Genomic DNA, 18,737 nt, shown 5'->3' on the forward strand with positions numbered 1-18,737 from the left:
TCCCAAGTACTAAGATTATACGCGCGCACCACCATGTCGGGCTCGAGCAGATCTTCAATGCCTACCCAACACTAATTTCTTTTTCTTTCTTTTCCTCTTTTTCATCATCATTGTTGTTATTATTATTATTATTATTATTATTAATTATTATTGTAGTACTGGGGATTGAACCCAGGGACAGTCTCCTATCCAGGTTTAGTTTTTATTTTGAAGCAGGGTCTCACTAAGTTGCTAAGGGCCTCGCTAAGTGGTGAAGCTGGCCTGGAACCTGCGATTCCCCTGACTCAGCCTCCCAAGTGCTGGGAGTGCGGGCGTGCGCCTCCCTCTGCGCCCGGCCACATTCTGGTCATTTTTAAGTGACAGGACAGTAACAGAACACAAGGCCTCGGAAAAGAAGCCCAGAAACCAACATGGCTACACCAGTGCAGAGAACGAGACAGAGACAGAGCGAGAGAGACTTTACCGTGTGCTGCTCCTGGTGAGGTGGCGCCGAAGGGAGAGACAGATCGTGAGTGGCCTCAGAAGAGAGAACACAGAACACACGTACACACACGTACACCTGTGTGCCCGCGCCCCGGGCACCGGGACGGGCAGCCCTGGACTCGGGCCCCAGGCCGCGCTGGCCTGAAGATGTCCATCCTTCCATCTGGAAGCCCTTTCCTGCTCAGCCCCGGGCAGGGCCAGGCCGGGCGCCACCCTCCAGCGCCTGAGGAAGCCACATTCCCAGTGAGCAGGGTGGCCCCCAAATCGTGGGTCAGCAAAGGCGTGTTTGCCACGTGGAGTCACTGCCCGGAGCCCAAGAACCCCCCCTCCTTTTTCTTTTTTTGTACTGGAGATTGAACCCAGGGACAGTCTACCTCCAGGCCACACCCCCAGTTTTTTTTTTTTTCATTATTTTGGTACAGAATTTGCTAAGTTGTTGAGTCTGGCCTCAAATCTGCAATCATCCTGCCTCGGTCCTGGGATGACAGGCATGGCCTACTGAGCCTGGCTTGGAGGGATCTCTTTATTCCAGGAATTCTGGCATTGGAAGGTTGGGCTTGCTGGAGGCGGGTGCTGCAGGGGACCTGAGTTTGAATCTGGCTGCTGCCTCTACCTCTCCAGGCTGCTCCCTGGGGCTGCTGATGCCCAGGACCAGGAGCCGGGCCCTGGCTTTATGGGTTTGAACGAGGAGAACTGGTGAAGCTTCATCGAGGGAGGGAGCAAGAGGAGCCAGGGGATCCTCTGCAGGTGTGGCCCCAGAGAGCGCTCACACTAGAGAGCTCACACTACAGAGAGCTCACACTAGGGAGCGCTCACACTAGAGAGCTCACACTACAGAGAGCGCTCACACTAGAGAGCTCACACTACAGAGAGCGCTCACACTAGAGAGCTCACACTAGAGAGCGCTCACACTACAGAGAGCTCACACTAGAGAGCTCACACTAGAGAGCGCTCACACTACAGAGAGCTCACACTACAGAGAGCTCACACTAGAGAGTGCTCACACTAGAGAGCTAACACTAGAGAGCGCTCACACTAGAGAGCTCACACTAGAGAGTGCTCACACTACAGAGAGCGCTCACACTACAGAGAGCGCTCACACTAGAGAGCTCACACTAGAGAGCGCTCACACTACAGAGAGCTCACACTAGAGAGCGCTCACACTACAGAGCTCACACTAGAGAGCGCTCACACTAGAGAGCGCTCACACTAGAGAGCTCACACTAGAGAGCTCACACTAGAGAGCTCACACTAGAGAGCGCTCACACTAGAGAGCTCACACTAGAGAGCTCACACTAGAGAGCTCACACTAGAGAGCGCTCACACTACAGAGAGCTCACACTAGAGAGCGCTCACACTACAGAGAGCTCACACTAGAGAGCGCTCACACTAGAGAGCTCACACTACAGAGAGCTCACACTAGAGAGCGCTCACACTAGAGAGCTCACACTAGGGAGCACTCACACTAGAGAGCACTCACACTAGGGAGCACTCACACTACAGAGCGCTCACACTCTGCCACGGCTTTGGAATCAGGCTCAGTGTGGGGATGGATGAACTTCTGATACCTGCCAGGGAGCCAGGCTAGCAAGATGTGCGAGCCACTGGAATTCCAGATGTCTCCGCCAAGCAGAGACTTCAGAATTTCCCACCTGCCATGCCCTCAAAGGTAGGGATTGTTTTGAGATGGGTCTTGCTAGGTTGCCCAGACTGGCCTTGAATTCTTGAGCTCTAGAGATCCTCTTGCCTCGCCTCAGGAGTAGCTGAGACCACAGGTGAACACCACCATCCCTGGTCTATTTCCTTCCATCTTTCCTAAACAACTTCTCTCTCTTTCTCTCTCTCCTGGCGAACCTAGGGGAATTCTACCTCTGAGCCGTATTGTAAACTATGTAAAAATAATTTTAAAAAATTTCAAACAGGGCCTCACTAGGTTGCTGAAAGTCTTATTACATAGCTGAGGCTGGCCTTGAACCTGTGATCCTCCTGTCTCAGCCTCCCAAAGACTGGGATTACAGGCGCGCACCACCACGCTCAGCCTGTCACTCCTGCCTCCGTCCCTTCTCCCTGGGGCATTCTATCTCCAAGCTACACCCTCAGCTTTATGTCTATATTTAATTTTTTATGGCACTGGGGATTGAACCCAAGTGTATTCTACCTTAGAGCTACACCCCCGGTCCTATTTTATTTTTAACTTTGAAATGGTCTCATTGGGTTGATGAGTCTCACTACTCGTTGAGACTGTCCTTGAACCTTCTACCTTCCTGTCTCAGCCTCCCAAGTTCTGGGATTACAGGCATGTGCCACCATGCCCAGCACAATTTATTTTTTTAAACATAGGTTAAATATTTTCATCGGGTTTCCCCCACAGTCTCCCCCTTTCTGATAACCTAGCTCAGGGGCTCTCAAGCCCCAGTGTGTCTGTCTAAGAAGTAAGTGCCCGCAGCATGGAACTGTCTGTCAGCGAGACAGATCTTTGAGCGCTCTACGCGGGTCTTCTGAATACCATTGTATTTTCTGCAGGAAGATGGTACCACTGTGCCCATTTTCTAGATGAGGAAGCTGAAACCCAGAGAGAGAGAGAGAGAGACACTGACTTTCCTGAGAATGCACAGCCAAGAAGCGGCCGTCTGAAACTCAAACCCAGGTGTGTGTATGTTGCACGCTCATCTTTCCATTTCATCACATAAAGAAAATATTGCCTTAGGAGTAGGGGCTATATTTCAAGGATGGGCCCGGGGGCTCCTCTTTGGCTTCCTGGAAGTGTGGCTCCCGAGGATGCAGGAGCGGCTTGATGGGGGCGCTGAGCGGGCTGCACCGGCCTGCGGTCCCGCCTTGGGGAGCAGCAGCAGCTCCAGATGGACTCTTGGCAGCGAGGGCAGGATCGTGACCCACCAGCTGCTGAGAAATGTCAGTTGGCGGCCCCGGCAGATGGGCACAGAGCGTGAGATGCTGGCCGGAGGCTCGTGGAATGGCGCGTTAATGGTGTTTACATGGACGCAGAGCACGGTTAGTGGATGGAGCAGGACACTCAGGCACACACACACACACACACACACACACACACACACACACACACGGATATCCGGGCGCAGTGTAGGAGGGTGGAGGGGCCGGGAGGCTCTGACACACCTCTGGGGCCGCAGGGCTGGCTTCCCAGGGCCCGGCAGCAGGGCTCCTTCACCAGCCCTTCTGTTTTTCCTTTTATTTTTCCTTTTCTTTGTGGTGCTGGGGGTGAACCCAGGCGTGTGCTACCTTCGAGCTACACCCCTAGCCCTATTTTATTTTTGTTTTCATTTTGAAACAGGCCCTCACAAAGGTGCGGAGAGCCTTGCCAAGTTGCTGAGGCTGGCCTTGAGACTGTGATCCTCTTGTCTCAGCCTCCCAAGTACTGGGATGACAGGCGTGCATCGCCAAGCCGGGATAAGATTCCTTTTGAGTTAACCCCCAGCTCTTCTCCTTCCCCAGGTTCTCCAGGCCTCACAGGGCACAAAGAAGCCGGCGGCTGGGCCCGGCTCCCTCCCTGTCTAGGCCACAGAGCCCAGCCCCAGGGACCCTGCCTCCCCACACTGCCGTCCCCTGTATCCAGCCCCAGAGGCAAGGCCTTTTGAAAACAGGGTCTTGAGAGGTTGCTGAACTCTCTACATTTCTTGGCTGGCCTCAAAGCTGGAGCCTCCTGTCAGCCTCCCAAGCACTAGCCTAACAGGGAGTGCTGCCGTGCTTTTCTTTGGTATTGGGGATTAAACCAGGGGTATTCTACCTGTGAGATGCACCCACAGCCCTATTTCATGTTTATTTTCTTCCTTATTTGGAAACAGGGTTTCACTAAGTTGCAGAGGGCTTTGCTAAGTTTCTGAAGCTGGCTTCGAACCTACGATCTCAGCCTCTCGAGTACTGGGATTACAAGCGTGTGCCGCCACGCCTGCCTTTATAATTGATGTGAAACAGGGTCTTGCTAATTTGCTGAGGCTGGCCTCAGACCTGAGATCCTCACACCTCCCAAGTACTGGGATTACAGGGTGAGCCTCTGCGCCCAGCCTCTCCTAGTGTCCAGGCATGTCCAGGAGGAAAGCTGGGGAGTGAGCTGAGAGGCGGAGACCCTGTGCTCGTGGTCCTGAGGACCTGCAGAGGCACCCCGCCCCAGCTCAGAGCTGCACCTGAGCCTGGAGCCCGGGGAGACTGGGGGCTGCTGGACAGACCCTGTCCCAGAGGATTCAGGGAAGCGGAGTCCTGCCTGAGCTGCCCTCTGTCCTGGGCTCTCTGGATCAGACCATGGTGGGGCCAGGCGGAGGCAGTGTCAGAGTCATAGGCAGAGACACAGGGCGGAGGAGGAGAGACAGATGGGGAGGAATAGACAGAACGTCTGGTGACTTGAAAGGTGCAAAGAGAAGTAGTAGAGGAGAGATACAGAGAGAGAGAGAGAGAAAGAGAGGGAGAGAGGAGGAGGAGGAGGAGGAGGAGGAGGAGGAGGAGGAGGAGGAGGAGGAGGAGGGGAAAAAGGGAAGAGAGGAAGGAGGAGAAAGCGGCTCCAGAGTGCGGGGAGGAGATGGGAGAGCCGCGCTGACCTCTGCTTAGGTGACTTCTGCAGGATATGGACTCACTCCAGATTAAGAGTGGTCAAAAGTTCTGGCTTTTCAGAATTTGGATTTTCTTGAGATCTTGCATGGTCCCCGTCCCTGCCCCCAGACTCTGCTTAAACAGATGAAGGAGGAAGAATGAAATTCTCATGTACACTAAGTGTTACCAGCTTTTTTTTTTTTTTTTTTTTTTTTTTGGTACTAGAGATTGAAACCAGGACATTCTACCTCTGAGCTGCACTCCCAGACCTTTTTAAATTTTTGTTTTGAATCAAGGTCTTGTTGAGGACCTTGCTAAGTTGCTGAGGCTAGCCTCAAATCTGTGATCCTCCTGTTTTATTCTCCCAAGTACTGGGATTATAGGCACTACGCTTTTATTTTTGTTTTTGAAAAAAAATGTGCTAACTTCATAGGTAACTAATTCTTATTTTTATTTTACATTTTTCTGAACTCCAATAAGGTTCACCTCCCTGTATTCTCATTAGATATCAGTATTCTGTGAAATTTCTTTTTGTATCCTTTATTATTTATTGAGGTTTAATTTTCTTATTAATTTACAACTGCTTTTTATATAATAAGGACACCAACTCCTTATTTGTGGAAATATTTTCTCCCTAATTTGCCGGGCATTTTTATTTTTTTTGTGTGTGTTACTAAGGATTGAATCCAGGGGTGCTCTACCACTGAGCTACAGGCTTAGCCCTGTTTAGCTTTCATTTTGAGACCGTCTTAATACTTGCCCAGGCTGGCCTTGAACTGCAATCTGCTGCCTCAGCCTCAAGTACTAGCGTACGGCTGTGTGCTGCCACGCTCTGGGCTTCCTGCAGAACACCGGAACGACGCTGCTGCTACGCTTCCTGATTACTGTCACCGACATCGTTACTGTTGTGGTGCTAGGTATGAACTCAGGGGTATTCTCCCTTGAGCCTTAGTTATTTTTTATTTTGAAACAGTCTCGCTAAGTTGGGGAGGCTGGTCTCAAATCTGTGTTCCTTCTGTCACAGCCTTCCAACTACTACACTTGCAGGATGTACCACCAGGCCTGGATGGTATCATTATTAAACAATCTCTCCGATTGCTCTAATAGTCAACTAAATACTCAATTACTTCAAAAAGAGGGAGAGAGAGGAAGGGGAGGGAAAAAAGAAGAAAGAGGAAAGGAGACAGGGTGGAAGAAAGGGAAGAGAGAAAGGAATACGTGAAGGAGTGCGTGGAGGATGGAGGGATGTGTGGAGGATGGAGGGGTGCCTGGAGGATGGAGGGGTGCCTGGAGGATGGAGGGGTGCCTGGAGGATGGAGGGATGCCTGGAGGATGGAGGGGTGCCTGGAGGATGGAGGGGTGCCTGGAGGATGAAGGGGTGCCTGGCCAGGTCAGGGCTGTGATCGGCTCCACAGTCAGGCCGTCTCCACCGACTCTGAGGCCTGGGGACGCAGACAGTCCTGCTCTGGTAAAGCCGCTGGCCTTGCTGGGCTTAGGGGAGAATCTGACATGCCTTCCTTTGGCCCTTGAGTTGGAATGGGCCTGGTGGTGTGTGGGGCACAGGGGTGTCGGGGGGGGGGGTGCCGTCCCCAGGCCCAGGAGCCCCTCCCTCCAGGGTTAGCACGTGTAACTAGAGCAGACACTCTTTCTGTGTTCGGAGCTTATTAGCTCTTTGAACCTACTACCAGTATCCATGATGTGAGCCAAGAACTCTCAGTTACTGCCAGGGCCCTAAGGGCTCGTGGCTGTTCAGCCCTGGGCACTGTCCCAGAATGGACGCCCAGGATGAGGGTGCCATCTTGAGATGTCCACCCAGAATCCAGGTGCCATCTTGGAATGGCTGCTCAGCCCGTGGGCACCATCTTTGGAACACATGTCCAGAAAAAGGGTGCCATCTTGAAGTGGCTGCCCAGAAGTGGGTGGGCGCCACCTTGGAATGGATGGCCAGGCCTCAGGTGTCTTTTGGCGTGGCCATCCAGAGGAGGCATCACCTTGGAATGCCCACCAAGCCCTGGAGCGCCATCTTGAAACGGATGCGCGTAGTTGGAGCGCTCAGCCTTTGGGCACTGTCTGGGGTAGCTAGCTGGAAGGTGGGCGCCATTTTGAAATGGCTGACCAGCACTCAGGTGCCATTTGGGGATGGCCGCCCAGAACTCGGGCATCATCTGGGAATGGCTGGCCAAGTTTAAGGCGCCCTCTTGAAATGGCCGCCCCGGATTTGGACGCCGCTTTCCGCGGGCTGCCCAAATCATCTTGGGCCTGGCTGCTCCACCCCGCCCCCGTCTCCTGGCTACCACTGGGCACCTCTTGGGTTGCCATGATGACCAGAGCCTGCAGGGGCCGTCTCAGGACAGCAGAGGGGGGTCACACGGGGGTCACCGGGTCCACAGCGGGGCGGGTATCCGCATGCACACCCACTCTCTGATTGTCTTTTTAGGGGCACCCCAAAGAGACAGCGGCTTGTCGGAGCTGGTGAGAGGGCGATGAGATGGCGGCGGGGCTGGTCTACGGAAGCGGCAGAGCAAGAGGCGGCGCCGGTTGCTGCGCCAGGAGGGGCGGCCGCCCTCGGCCTCCATGGCGGTCATGCAGAAAGCCGGGGCTCTCCCGGCCGCATGCTGCCCCCACGCCCGCGCCGCACCCGGCTCACCCTGAGAGCCCGGCCCGGTCCCGCAGGCCGGCGGGGCCGGGGCTGAGAGGCAGGCTGAGCCCCGAGTGGAGACTTACGTGAAGGCAAAGGCCACCAGGGCCCCACTGACCACTATGAAGTCCAGAATGTTCCAGAGGTCGCGGAAGTAGGCACCCTGGTGCAGGACGAGGCCCAGGTCGATCATCTGTGGAAGGAGAAGGCTGGGGAGCTCACCCTGGGGGGGCCAGCCGGTGGCCCCGGACCTAGCCCAGAGCATGGGTTGGCTGTATTTATTTATTTACTTATTTATTTTGTGGTACTGGAGAGGGAACCCTCAGAGCTACACCCCCTGCCCTATTTTTTATTCTTTATTTGGAAACAGTCTCACTGAGTTGCAGAGGGCCTCACTAAGTAGCCGAGGCTGTCCGCGAACCGCGATCCTCCGGTCTCTGCCTCCCGAATGCTGGGATGACAAGCGTGCCCACCGCGCCCGGGCCTCCCTTTTTATTTTGAAACAGGGTCCGGCCAAGTTGCTGAGGGCCTCGCCCAGCGGCTGAGACTGGCCTGGAACCTTTGATCCTCCGGTCTCAGCCTCCCAAATCCTGGGATTCCAGGAGTGCGCCGCCGCACCTCACTGATTGGCTGTTCCTTAAGCCTAACCGCTGGGTACCCTTCACGCCTTTTATCTCGGACCTCAGGACCTCACGTGGTGGGAAACCTCTGTGGGCTCCACCTTCCCCCCTCCCGAGGGGCGCACTTCCATCCCTCTGGGAACGCCCCGCCTGCCCCCTCGCCACCTGAGGCCCCCTCTCCCCAGGCTATCCTCCCCACGGCCGCCAGGGGGCGCCGGTGGGCACCGAGCGGAGACCCCGCTGGCTCCGCAGCCAAAGCCCGCAGCCCTGTGCATCCCTCCCGCCCCTTAGACGTGTCCACGGCGCCTCCTCCCCTAGCCGCCTGCGTCTGCCAGGAGGGTCTCCAGGGCCCAGCACCCCGCGGGCGCTGGCTCCCTGCACTCACCTTGATCACCATCTCAAAGGTAAAGACGCCCGTAAAAACGTAGTCAAAGTATCGCAGCACCTGCAGCGGACAGAGGGAGCGCGGGTCAGTAGCGAGCTCGGCAGCGCTCCCGGTAAATCCTGCGATGGCCCCCGGCGGGCGGGCGAGGCCCAGCCAAGTCCCCGGGGCGCAGATTCCCGCCCGGGGGAAGCAAGTCGGCCATTCAGGATCGGGCAGAGCCGGCGCTGCACAAAAGCCCTTCCTGCCCTGCTCACATCTTGGAGGCCGGCCGGTTCTGCACGAAACCCTCCAGCAGATGGCAGCAAACCCTATCAAATCACTCAAGGGGGTCCTGGAGCTTGGACCCAGGGCGGTCTATCTCTAAGCTTATGCACCTTTCCTTTTTTTTTTAGGTGTGGGAGATTGAACCCAGGGGCATTCTACCTACCTCCGAGCCATACCCCCAGCCCTATTTTTTTTTTTTTTTTTTTGCGGGTCTGGAGATGGAACCCAGGGGTATTCTACCTCTGAGCTACACCCTCTGCCCTATTTTTTTATTCTTTATTTTGAAACCGGGTCTCACTGAGTTGCAGAGGCCCTCACTAAGTAGCTGAACCGTGATCCTCCGGTCTCAGCCTCCCGAATGCTGGGGTTACAAGCATGCACCACCACGCCCGGCTTCCAGCCCTATTTTTTATTCTTTATTTTGAAACAGGGTGTCACTAAGTTCCGGAGAGCCTCACTAAGTAGCTGAAGCTGGCGGCAAACCTGCGATCCTCCTGTTTCAGCCTCCCAGGAACTGGGATTATAGGTGTGTGCCACCATGCCTGGCTACCCCAGCCCATTATGCATGTATGTATGTGTGTCTGTATATATTATTAATTATTATTATTATTATTATTATTATTATTATTATTTTGTGGTACTGGAGATTGAACCCAGGGGGCTTTCTACCTTTGAGTGACTCCCTCAGCTGTATTTTATTTTTTAGTTTGAAACAGGGTCTCATTAAGTTGCTGAGGGGCTTGCTAAATTGCTGAGGTTAGCCTTGAACCTGCGATCCTACTGACTTGAGCCAACACACCCAGCCCTTATTTCTTAATTTGAAACAGGGTCTCACTAAGTTGCCTAGGCTGGTCTGGAACCTGCGATCCTCCTGTCTTAGGAAAAGAGGACTTTAAAGCAAGCAGTTCACCAGGCGTGGTGGCGCACGCTTGTAATCCCCGCGCTTGGGAGGCGGAGACAGGAGGATCGCGCAGGTTCGAAGGCAGCCTCTCTGGCTTAAGAGACCCTGTTTCCAAATAAAAAATATAAAATAGGTCTGGGAGTGTAGCCCGGAGGTAGAAGGGCATCTAGGAACCCCAGTACCACCAAAAAACAACAAAAACAAAAACAAAATAAAAAACAAAAAAACAAAGAAAGCAGTTCCCACTGCAACCTAGATCCGGGAGGGGACGCTCGCTCTGAGGGGCTGGTCCTGACGTGGGCTTCCTACAGCTCTGGAGCCGCCCCTGGGCTGCGCTGCCAGAGAGCCGGCTTCTCCAGCTCCAGGCACGGGCAGGGGGTTTGCGGACCCTCCCCAGGCTCCTAGAGAAGCCAGGTGGCAGAAAAGAACCTAGAGCGGCCCGGCCTGAAACTGGCTCCCTGAGAGCTGTGTTCTAGTAATTTCCTTCCATCTCCTGCCTCAGGTCCCTGGGGGAGCCGCCAGGCCTGGGGAGCCGGTGGGCCTGGAGGCGGCTTGAGAGACAGGACCCCAGGGTCCTGAGCCATTTAGCCAGGGCCGCCCAGTGGCCTGCAGACCTGGGATAGGGCCAGGGAAGGTGGCACTGGCCTGGGGGGTCTTAGTTTCCCCTTCTGCACTCTGCAAGCCCTCCTTTCTTCTTGGCAGGCCTCAGAGGGCCTTGCCTGCCCAGCCCAGCACACAGTGGGCGCTCAATAATTGCAGGTGATGAAGGGAAACTGTGTGAGCGGTGGGGAGCGTGGAGGTGGACTCTGCTCTGTAACCCCGATCAGGTCACTTGGCACCGCCTCTCTCACTCCCCCAGCCTCAGTTTCCCCATCTGTCGAACAGGGGCCCCTGCTGGGGCTTTTGTGAGGATTAAATAAGATACAGCAGGAAGCCGGGCATGATGGCGCACGCTTGTAATCCTAGCATTCGGGAGGCTGAGACAGGAGGATAGAGGTTCACAGACAGCCTCAACTACTTAGTGAGACTCTTTGCAGCTCAGTGAGACCCTGTTTCAAGAAAATAAAGAAAAAATTGGTCTGGGGGTGTAGCTCAAGGCAGAATGCCCCAGGTTCCATCCCCAGTACCGCAAAAAAAAAAAAAAAAAAAAAAAAAAAAAGGACTGGTGGTGTAACTTAGTGTTATGGCACCCCTGGGTTCAATCCCCAGCACTACACACACACACACACACACACACTCTCTCTCTCTCTCTCTCTCTCTCTCTCTCTCTCTTACACTGCAAGCCAGCTGGGCATGATGGTACACACCTGTAATCTCAGGACTTGGAAGGCTGAGGTAGGAGGATTGTAGGTTCAAGGCCATCCTCAGTTACTTAGCAACACCCTGTTTCAAAAATAAAATAAGAGCTGGGCGTGGTGGCCCAGGCCTGGAATCCGGTAGCTTGGAGGCTGAGACTGGAGGATCACAGGTTCAAGGCCATTCTCAGCAATTACTCATACCTGGTTCCCAAATAAAAAATAACACAGGGTTCAGTGTGGCCTGGAGGTAGAAGGCCCCTGGGTTCCATCCCTAGTACTATGTGCGCGCGCGCACGCACACACACACACACACACACACACACACACACGCAAAGCCGGCACGTGCCTGGGCTTGTGTCTGTTACACAGCAAGTGCTTAATAAATGGGTCTGTGCGCAGATGGGGACCCCACAGGGTTCTGCTCTCTACAATTAAAAGTTTAGGTTGCATTAACTAATTTATTTATTTATTTATTTTGTTTTTGTTGTACTGGGGATGGAACCCAGGGAATTTCTACCTCCAGGCTATACTCCCAGAACTTTTTTTTTTTTTTTTTTTTTGGTGGTACTGGGGTGGAATCTGGAGGCTCTCTACCTCCGGGCTATACTCCCAGACCTACCTACTTTATATTTTATTTGGAAACAGGGTCTCACTAAGTTGCTGAGAGCCTCACTAAGTAGCTGAGGCTGGTTTCGAACCTGTGCGATCCTCCTGTCTCAGCCTCCCAAGTGCGGGGATTACAAGCGTGCGTCACCATGCCCGTCTGTTAGGTTGCATTTTTAAGTGTGTGTGGTACTGGGGATTGAATTTATGAGCACTCCCCCTATTTTATTTTTGTATTTATTTTGAAACAGGGTCTAAGTTTCTGAGGCTGTCTTTGAACCCGCAATCCTCCTGTCTCAGCCTCCTCAGTACTGGGATCACAAGCACTGCCTGGCTTCCAAGTCAAAATAGTCTCCCCCCTCCCCTCCCGCTCTCGTCTTTCCTTCATTCCCTTCCCCTCTGTCCTTCCCTCTTTCTTGGTGCGGGGATGGACCCCGGGGCCCGCGCAGTCCAGGTAAGTGCTGTCTGCTGAGCCGCGCGCCGTCCTGCCCTTTCTGTCCAGCTAGCGGTGCAGGCGGACGTCGTACTCGGGCAGGCTCTGCGGGGCTCTGAGCAGCCCTGCACAGCGCTCTGGAGCCTCCCTGGGACCCTTGGACCCGCAGACCTGGGCCGCGACCCGGCTTCCCTCCCGCCCTCGGCAGCCTCCCTCCCGGGGCTCACGTTGTTCCGCGGCGCGTTGGGCTGGACGGGGTCCTCGGCGGCCAGGGCGATGCTGCTCATGGCGATGACCATGAGGATGCACATCTCGAAATAGCGCAGGTTCAGGATGTAATGGCACAGGCGGCGAAGGCTGCGGGGACAGACGGCTCAGAACAGCGCACGGCGCCGCGCCTCCTCCCAGGCGGACTTCATGACTCAGTTATTTATTTATTGGTGGTACTGGGGTGGAACCCAGGGGCCTTCTACCTCCGGGCTATACTCCCAGACCTATTTCATACTTTATTTGGAAACAGGGTCTCACTAAGTTGCTGAGAACCTCACTATGTAGCTGAGGCTGGCTTCGAACCTGTGCCATCCTCCTGTCTCAGCCTCCCAAGCGCGGGGATTACAAGCGTGCGCCACCACGCCCGGCATCAGGTGGACTAAATAATTTAAACAACAGGTGATAAGGTTGTGTGAGTGGTAAGCACCAGGCCCTGGGGTCAGCCCCAGCACCTTGAAAACAAACGGGCAAGCGGCCATTCTGGAGCCAGCCGCTTCTGGCTCCGTCTCGCTCCCTCCCGCCCTCCCTCCCTCTCTCAGGGGCTGTGTGACCTTGGGAGCCTGGGCACCTCTCTGGCTCCTCAGTGTTCTCCTCTGTCTAATGGGATGGGCATGAACACCAAGCCCATAGGGTCACTCCGCGTTTCCTTTTTCTTAAGAATCGATGAAACGCTCGGAAGAGGGGCCGGCACTCAGTGTGTCTTCAGTAAAAGAGACAAACCAACTGCATGACCGCCAGGGCGAGCGCGAGCCCCCGAGGCGCCAGCTCGGCCGCCCTCCAGTCTCAGGCCTGATTCTTCTTTGTCCAGAAGCATTTCAGAGACGAGGGTTTTGAGAAATACCCTTTGGGAAAACGCAATCTTAGAACAACCTCAGAGCCATATGACCTTCATGTGATAAATTCTTCCCTAAATGACCTACCTTCTAAAAGGAGGCCAGGGAGAGGAGGCCAGGGGGAGGAGGCCAGGGAGAGGAGGCCAGGGGGAGGAGGCCAGGGGACACCGAGCGTCTGCCGGCGCCTCTCCGCGGTTAGGAGCAGAGCTCAGGCGGGCCCAGCAGCCCGCAGGCCGCGCTCCGCCTCTAAGGGCGGCCTCGCTGGGTTGCAGCCGGAAGCTCGTGCCGATGGCGCTGCACGGTGCAGGCCTCTCCCAGTCACCAACATATGGATCATGGCAAGTTCCCATCTTCTGTGACTAAAGGGCCATCGTTTTGTTGTTTTTTGGTCCTGAGGATTAAACGCAGGGGCATTCTACCTCCACGCTACACTCCCAGCCCTTGTATTTTTTGTTTTTGAAGCAGGGTCTCACTAAGTTGCAGAGGGGGGGTCTTGCTAAGTGGCTGAGACTGTCCTCAAACTTGCCATCCTCCTGTCTCAGCCTTCCAAGTACTGGAATTGCAGGTGCGCCAACTAGCCACGGTGTGTGTGTGTGTGTGTGTGTGTGTGTGTGTGTGTGTGTGTGTTATTACCGGGGCTGGAACCCAGGGACATTCTACCTCTGAGCTACACCCTCAGCCTTATTTTATCCTTTTATTTTGAAGCAGGGTCTCCCTGAGTTGTGAAGGGCCTCACTAATAAGTAGGTGAGGCTGGCCTTGAACCTGCGATCCTCCTGCCTCGGCCTCCTGAGTCCTGGGCTCACAGGCGTGCCCTGGTGCGTACTCACGGGTTGGTGGTGGACAGGATGAACATGGAGCTGTAGGGGGGCATGGGCTTGGGGCCGTCCTCGCCGGGGTCCTCCTCCCCCTTCTTCTCCTCCTCCTTTTGTGGCAGTGGGTCTGGGTTGGCGTTTTTGTTCACTGTTGGGATAAGAACATGATCCCGATGGCGTCTGTGCCCGCAGGATCCCCAAGTGGGTACTCTGTGGGCCCCGTTTAAGGGCACAGAGAAGCCAAGTGACTCCCCCGAGGTCACACAGCAGCGGCAGGGCTGGCTCGGGCCTGCTCCCAACCACCCTGCACACCGCCAGGACCCCCTGCCACTGGTCCCCGGCACATGGACGGAGCCAATTGCTCCGCTTTACGGGGGGGAAGCTGCGCTCTGTGCCGGCAAACTACACCCCTGCCCTGGGCAGCGGGGCGTCACGCCCCGGCCCTGCCATCGGCTCCGCTGTGTGTCTGCGGTGCCGGCCGAGCCTCTCTGAGTCTTGGCTTCTTCCTCTGCACACACTGTTGAGGACTCACCTCCTTTTGTTGGTGTTGGGGATTGAATTCAGGGGCATTTTAGCTCTGAGCTACACCCCCAGCCCTTTTTCTTTTTTATATTGAAATAGGGTCTCACTAAGTTGCTGAGGCTGGCCTCAAACCTGTGATCGTCCTGACTCAGTCTCCCAAGTACTGGGGTTACAAGCGCGGGCTCCTGCACCCCTGGAGCCCTCTTGCCCAGGACGCACAGGAGGCCCTCGGCCACCCGGCATTTTAGGAAGCCGTGCACTCAGGGGCGTTGTTAATTCCTTGGTCTCGGGGCAGAACCTGCCCCTCCTGCCAGAGTCTGGGCTGCACTGGCCACTCAGTGGCCGAGGGCCCCACGGGGCTGCTGCACACTGGACATGTGGCCCCCAGGAGCTGGGGGTGAGAGACACCCACTGGGTTTCCAAGACCGAGTTCCAGAGGGAAAGCTCCGGTAATTTAAAACCCAGTGAGTCTCTCTCACCCCCAGGGATCCGGCGGGTCCCAGCGCTCCTCTGCGCATCCCCGTTTCCTGTGCACCTTCCCAGGGTGGCCCTGCCCAAGAGTCCCCTCCTGGTTCCCCTGGGCCGGGATCTGCTGCTGGCCTGCGGGCGGGCCTGTGAGGGGGGCAGCCGCAGGACCCCCTGCCCCCCGCAGTCCCTGGGCTGGGCCTCACCTTGGACGACGGTGTGGTTGAGGGGCGGCGGGCCGGCGGGGGGCATGTCCACCGCGGTGTGGTCGGGCTTCCTGGCAGTCTTAGCTGAGTTGTTCTGGGCACTGCTGGGGTTGGTGACGATAAGGCTGTTGTCAGGGGTCTTGGGCGGCCCGGGGTTGGCCGGGTTCCCCGGGTTGTTGGGTGTGCGGCGGCTGGCGGGGTCGGCGCTGTTCCCCATCCTCGGGGGGCTCTGGGGCGGGGCGAGGCCGTCGTGGGGCCCGGCGTCCGCGGTGGCCAGCTTGTCATTCTTCATGTTGTCGATGTCCTCGGCCGGCGGCGGGTCCTGGCGGCCCCGGTCCTGCTGGATCGGCCGGGTCGTCGACAGGTTGGGGCCGGACACGGGGACCCCGGGGCCCTGGTTCTCTCTGGGGAAAGAACCCACCGCCCCGTTAAAACGCCAGCAGGATGGGGGGGGCGCTCAAGACGCAGTGGCGGGTGGGGTGGACGCTCTGGAGGCCTCAGCCCTGAGCGACCCTGCCACAAAAGAGGGCTGGGGTCCAGCTCCGTGGACAGCCCCGGGATTGGATTCCCAGTACCAAGAGATACATTTAAGCCGGGCATGCACGGGACAAGAGGATCACGGGTTCGAATCCAGCCTCAGCAATGTAGTGAGACTCGGCCGCCTAGGAAATGGGACCCTGCTTTATTTTTATTAATTAATTAATTTATTTATTTTTGTGGTACTGGGGTTCCTGGAAGCCCTTCTACCTCTGGGCTACACTCCCAGACCTATTTTTACATTTTTATTTGGAAACAGGGTCTCCTAAGCCAGCGTGTGTGGCTGGCTTCGAACCCGTGCGATCCTCCTGTCTCTGCCTCCCAAGCGCAGGGATTAGAAGCGTGCGCCACCACGCCCGGCTGGGACCCTGCTTTAATAATTTTTTTTTTTTTTTTTGGTGGTACTGGGGGTGGAACCCAAAGGCTTTCTACCTCTGGGCTATACTCCCAGACCTTTTTCTTTTTATATATATTTTGGAAACAGGGTCTCACTGAGTTGCTGAAAGCCTCACTAACTAGCTGAGGCTGGCTTCGAACCTGTGCGATCCTCCTGTCTCAGCCTCCCAAGCGCGGGGATTACAAGCGTGCGCCACCACGCCCGGCTAAATAAAAAATTTAAAAGGCTGCGGGTATAGCTCACAGGTGGAATGCCTGTGTGTTCAATCCCCAGTACCACAAAACCAAAAATGTATGTGTATGTGTGTGTGTGTGTGTGTGTGTGTGTGTGTGTATACACACACGTGTGTACGTAACACACACATGTTCACCCTGCAGGGCCAGGTTCCCGGATCCCCACGATACCAAAATCCCCAGACACTTAAGTCCTTTATATAAAATGGTGCAATCTTTGCACAGGACCCACATACTGTAGACTTTGAGTGTGCTTGTGTGGTGCTGGGGATTGAGCCCAGGGGCATTCGACCTCCAAGCTGCATCCCCAGCCCTGCTTTTAATTTTTTTTTTTTTTTAATTTGGAAACAGGGTCTCACAAAGCTGCCGAGGGTCTTGCTAACTTGCCGAGGCTAGCCTCAGCATCTCTTTTCCTCTCGTCTCAGCCTCCAAAGTACTGAGATTACAGGCACCAGCCACCATGCCTGGCCTCCTATACACTAAGTTATTTCTCCGTTACTTAAAACACCTAACACAACAATAACACTATGTCTATAGTTGTCCTACTGTATTGTTAAAGGAACAAAAACAAGAAAAAAGTCTGTGCACGTTCGGTAGGGATGCAGCTATCCCCTCCATGTTGGGATCTGTGATGGGCTGACTCCACCTATCACAGACGCAGAATGGGCAGGTACAGAGGATCGCTGTGGGTGTGTTTTTTGGGGGAGGTACTGGGGGTTGAACCCAGGGATATTCTATCTCTGAGTACCCCCAGCCCTACTCTATCAGTCAATCAATCTATCATCTATTTTTGTGGCGCTGGGGATTGAACCCAGGGGCATTCTACCTTTGAGCTATACCCCTAGTCCAATTTTATTTCTTGGAAACAAGGTCTCTCTAAGTTGTGGAGAGCCTCGCTAAGTTGTTGAGGCTGGCTTCAAACCCGCGAGCCTCCTGTCTCAGCCTCCAAGTAGTGGGGTTTCCAGTGTGCGCCACCACGTCAGCCTGTCTGTATTTTTAGTGGAAAGTTATCCTTACCAAACAGCTGAGCCAGTTATCATTTGAAAGATACCTCAAATCCTCTGATCAGCACCTGCCAAGGGTGTACTAAGTAAGTCAGCCGGGCGTGGCGGCGCACGCTTATAATCCCAGTACTCGGGAGGCTGAGACAGGAGGATCGCAGGTTCACGGCCAGCCCCAGCTACTTGTGAGGCCCTCTGCAACTTAGTGAGATCCTGTTTCAAAATAAAGAATAAAATAGGGCTGGAGGTGTAGCTTAGCTTGGAGGTAGAATGCCCCTGGGTTCAATCCCCAGTACTGGAAAAAAAAAAAAAAAAGCCCCATAGCAGCTGGTACGGAAGGAAGCTCGCGGGCAGCTCGCGAGGGGCCAGCGCCGTGGACGGAGCCCTGTGCGATGCTGAGTCCCGGTCGCCTCGTTTTATGTTCCCGTAGTTTCGGGCGGCCTTGTCTGTGGGGGAATCTTAACGAGCCCAGCCTGCAGAAGCCCAGGATCATCCCTGGAAGGTGTCATTTCCAATGCGTCTCCCAGGAGGATTCAGAAGAGGCGGAAAACTTTGAAGTCGGCACCTCTCCCCACCCTGGACCTGGCACCGCTGCCCAGCACGGGCGGCTCGTGGCGCAGCGCCGCCAGCATCACACAGCCGCGGCATCCCGCCGGGGGCGCTCGCGGCCCTCGAGATCTAGGGCCGGCCCCAGGTTATTTGGGGGATGAACACAGCAGTAATGGCCATTTTGTCCTTATTTCCCGCACCCCCACTCTCCCCAGGATTTTACATTAGCCCACTGAGCACCCCCTTTTTTGCAGTACTGGGAGTTCATCAAGGGCACTCTACCTCTGAGCTACACCCCCAGCCTATTTATTTATTTATTTATTTATGGTGGTACTGGGGTTCCTGGAAACACTTCTACCTCTGGGCTACCTATTTTATACTTTTTTATTTGGAAACAGGGTCTCTTAAGCCAGCGTGCACGGCTGGCTCGAACCTGCATGATCCTCTTGTCTCTGCCTCCCAAGCGTGGGGATTACAAGTGTGCGCCACCACGCCCGGCTGGTTTGATCTTTTTTGATAATCTCTTACAGATAGAACTAAAGTCGGGAATCCTTAATTTAAACATTTAATTTTAATTTTTGGTGGTACTGGGGTTCCTGGAAGACCTTCTACCTCCGGGCTATGCTCCCGGACCTCATATATATATAATTTGGAAACAGGGTCTCTTAAGCCAGTGCGGCTGGCTTTGAACCTGCGCGATCCTCCTGTCTCCGCCTCCCAAGTGTGCG

At 55.1% G+C, this 18,737-nt stretch overlaps 1 protein-coding gene across 1 annotated transcript in view; it reads right to left on the bottom strand.

Annotated features, from left to right (window-relative positions):
• Positions 1-18,737, bottom strand: part of CACNA1A (calcium voltage-gated channel subunit alpha1 A) — a gene marked incomplete at its 3' end in the record, with an annotated part of 264,971 nt that overhangs the window by 60,025 nt on the left and 186,209 nt on the right. Inside the window, exons 21-25 of the mRNA XM_080715384.1 lie at positions 15,293-15,696; positions 14,115-14,247; positions 12,410-12,539; positions 8,684-8,743; positions 7,765-7,871 (exon numbers count right to left, since the gene is read on the bottom strand). Coding sequence (XP_080571510.1) covers positions 7,765-7,871; positions 8,684-8,743; positions 12,410-12,539; positions 14,115-14,247; positions 15,293-15,696 — 834 coding nt within the window. The remainder of the gene's footprint in view (positions 1-7,764; positions 7,872-8,683; positions 8,744-12,409; positions 12,540-14,114; positions 14,248-15,292; positions 15,697-18,737) is intronic.

This window comes from Muscardinus avellanarius (assembly GCF_963383645.1).
Source record: "Muscardinus avellanarius genome assembly, chromosome: 18".
Classification (NCBI taxonomy): domain Eukaryota; kingdom Metazoa; phylum Chordata; class Mammalia; order Rodentia; family Gliridae; genus Muscardinus; species Muscardinus avellanarius.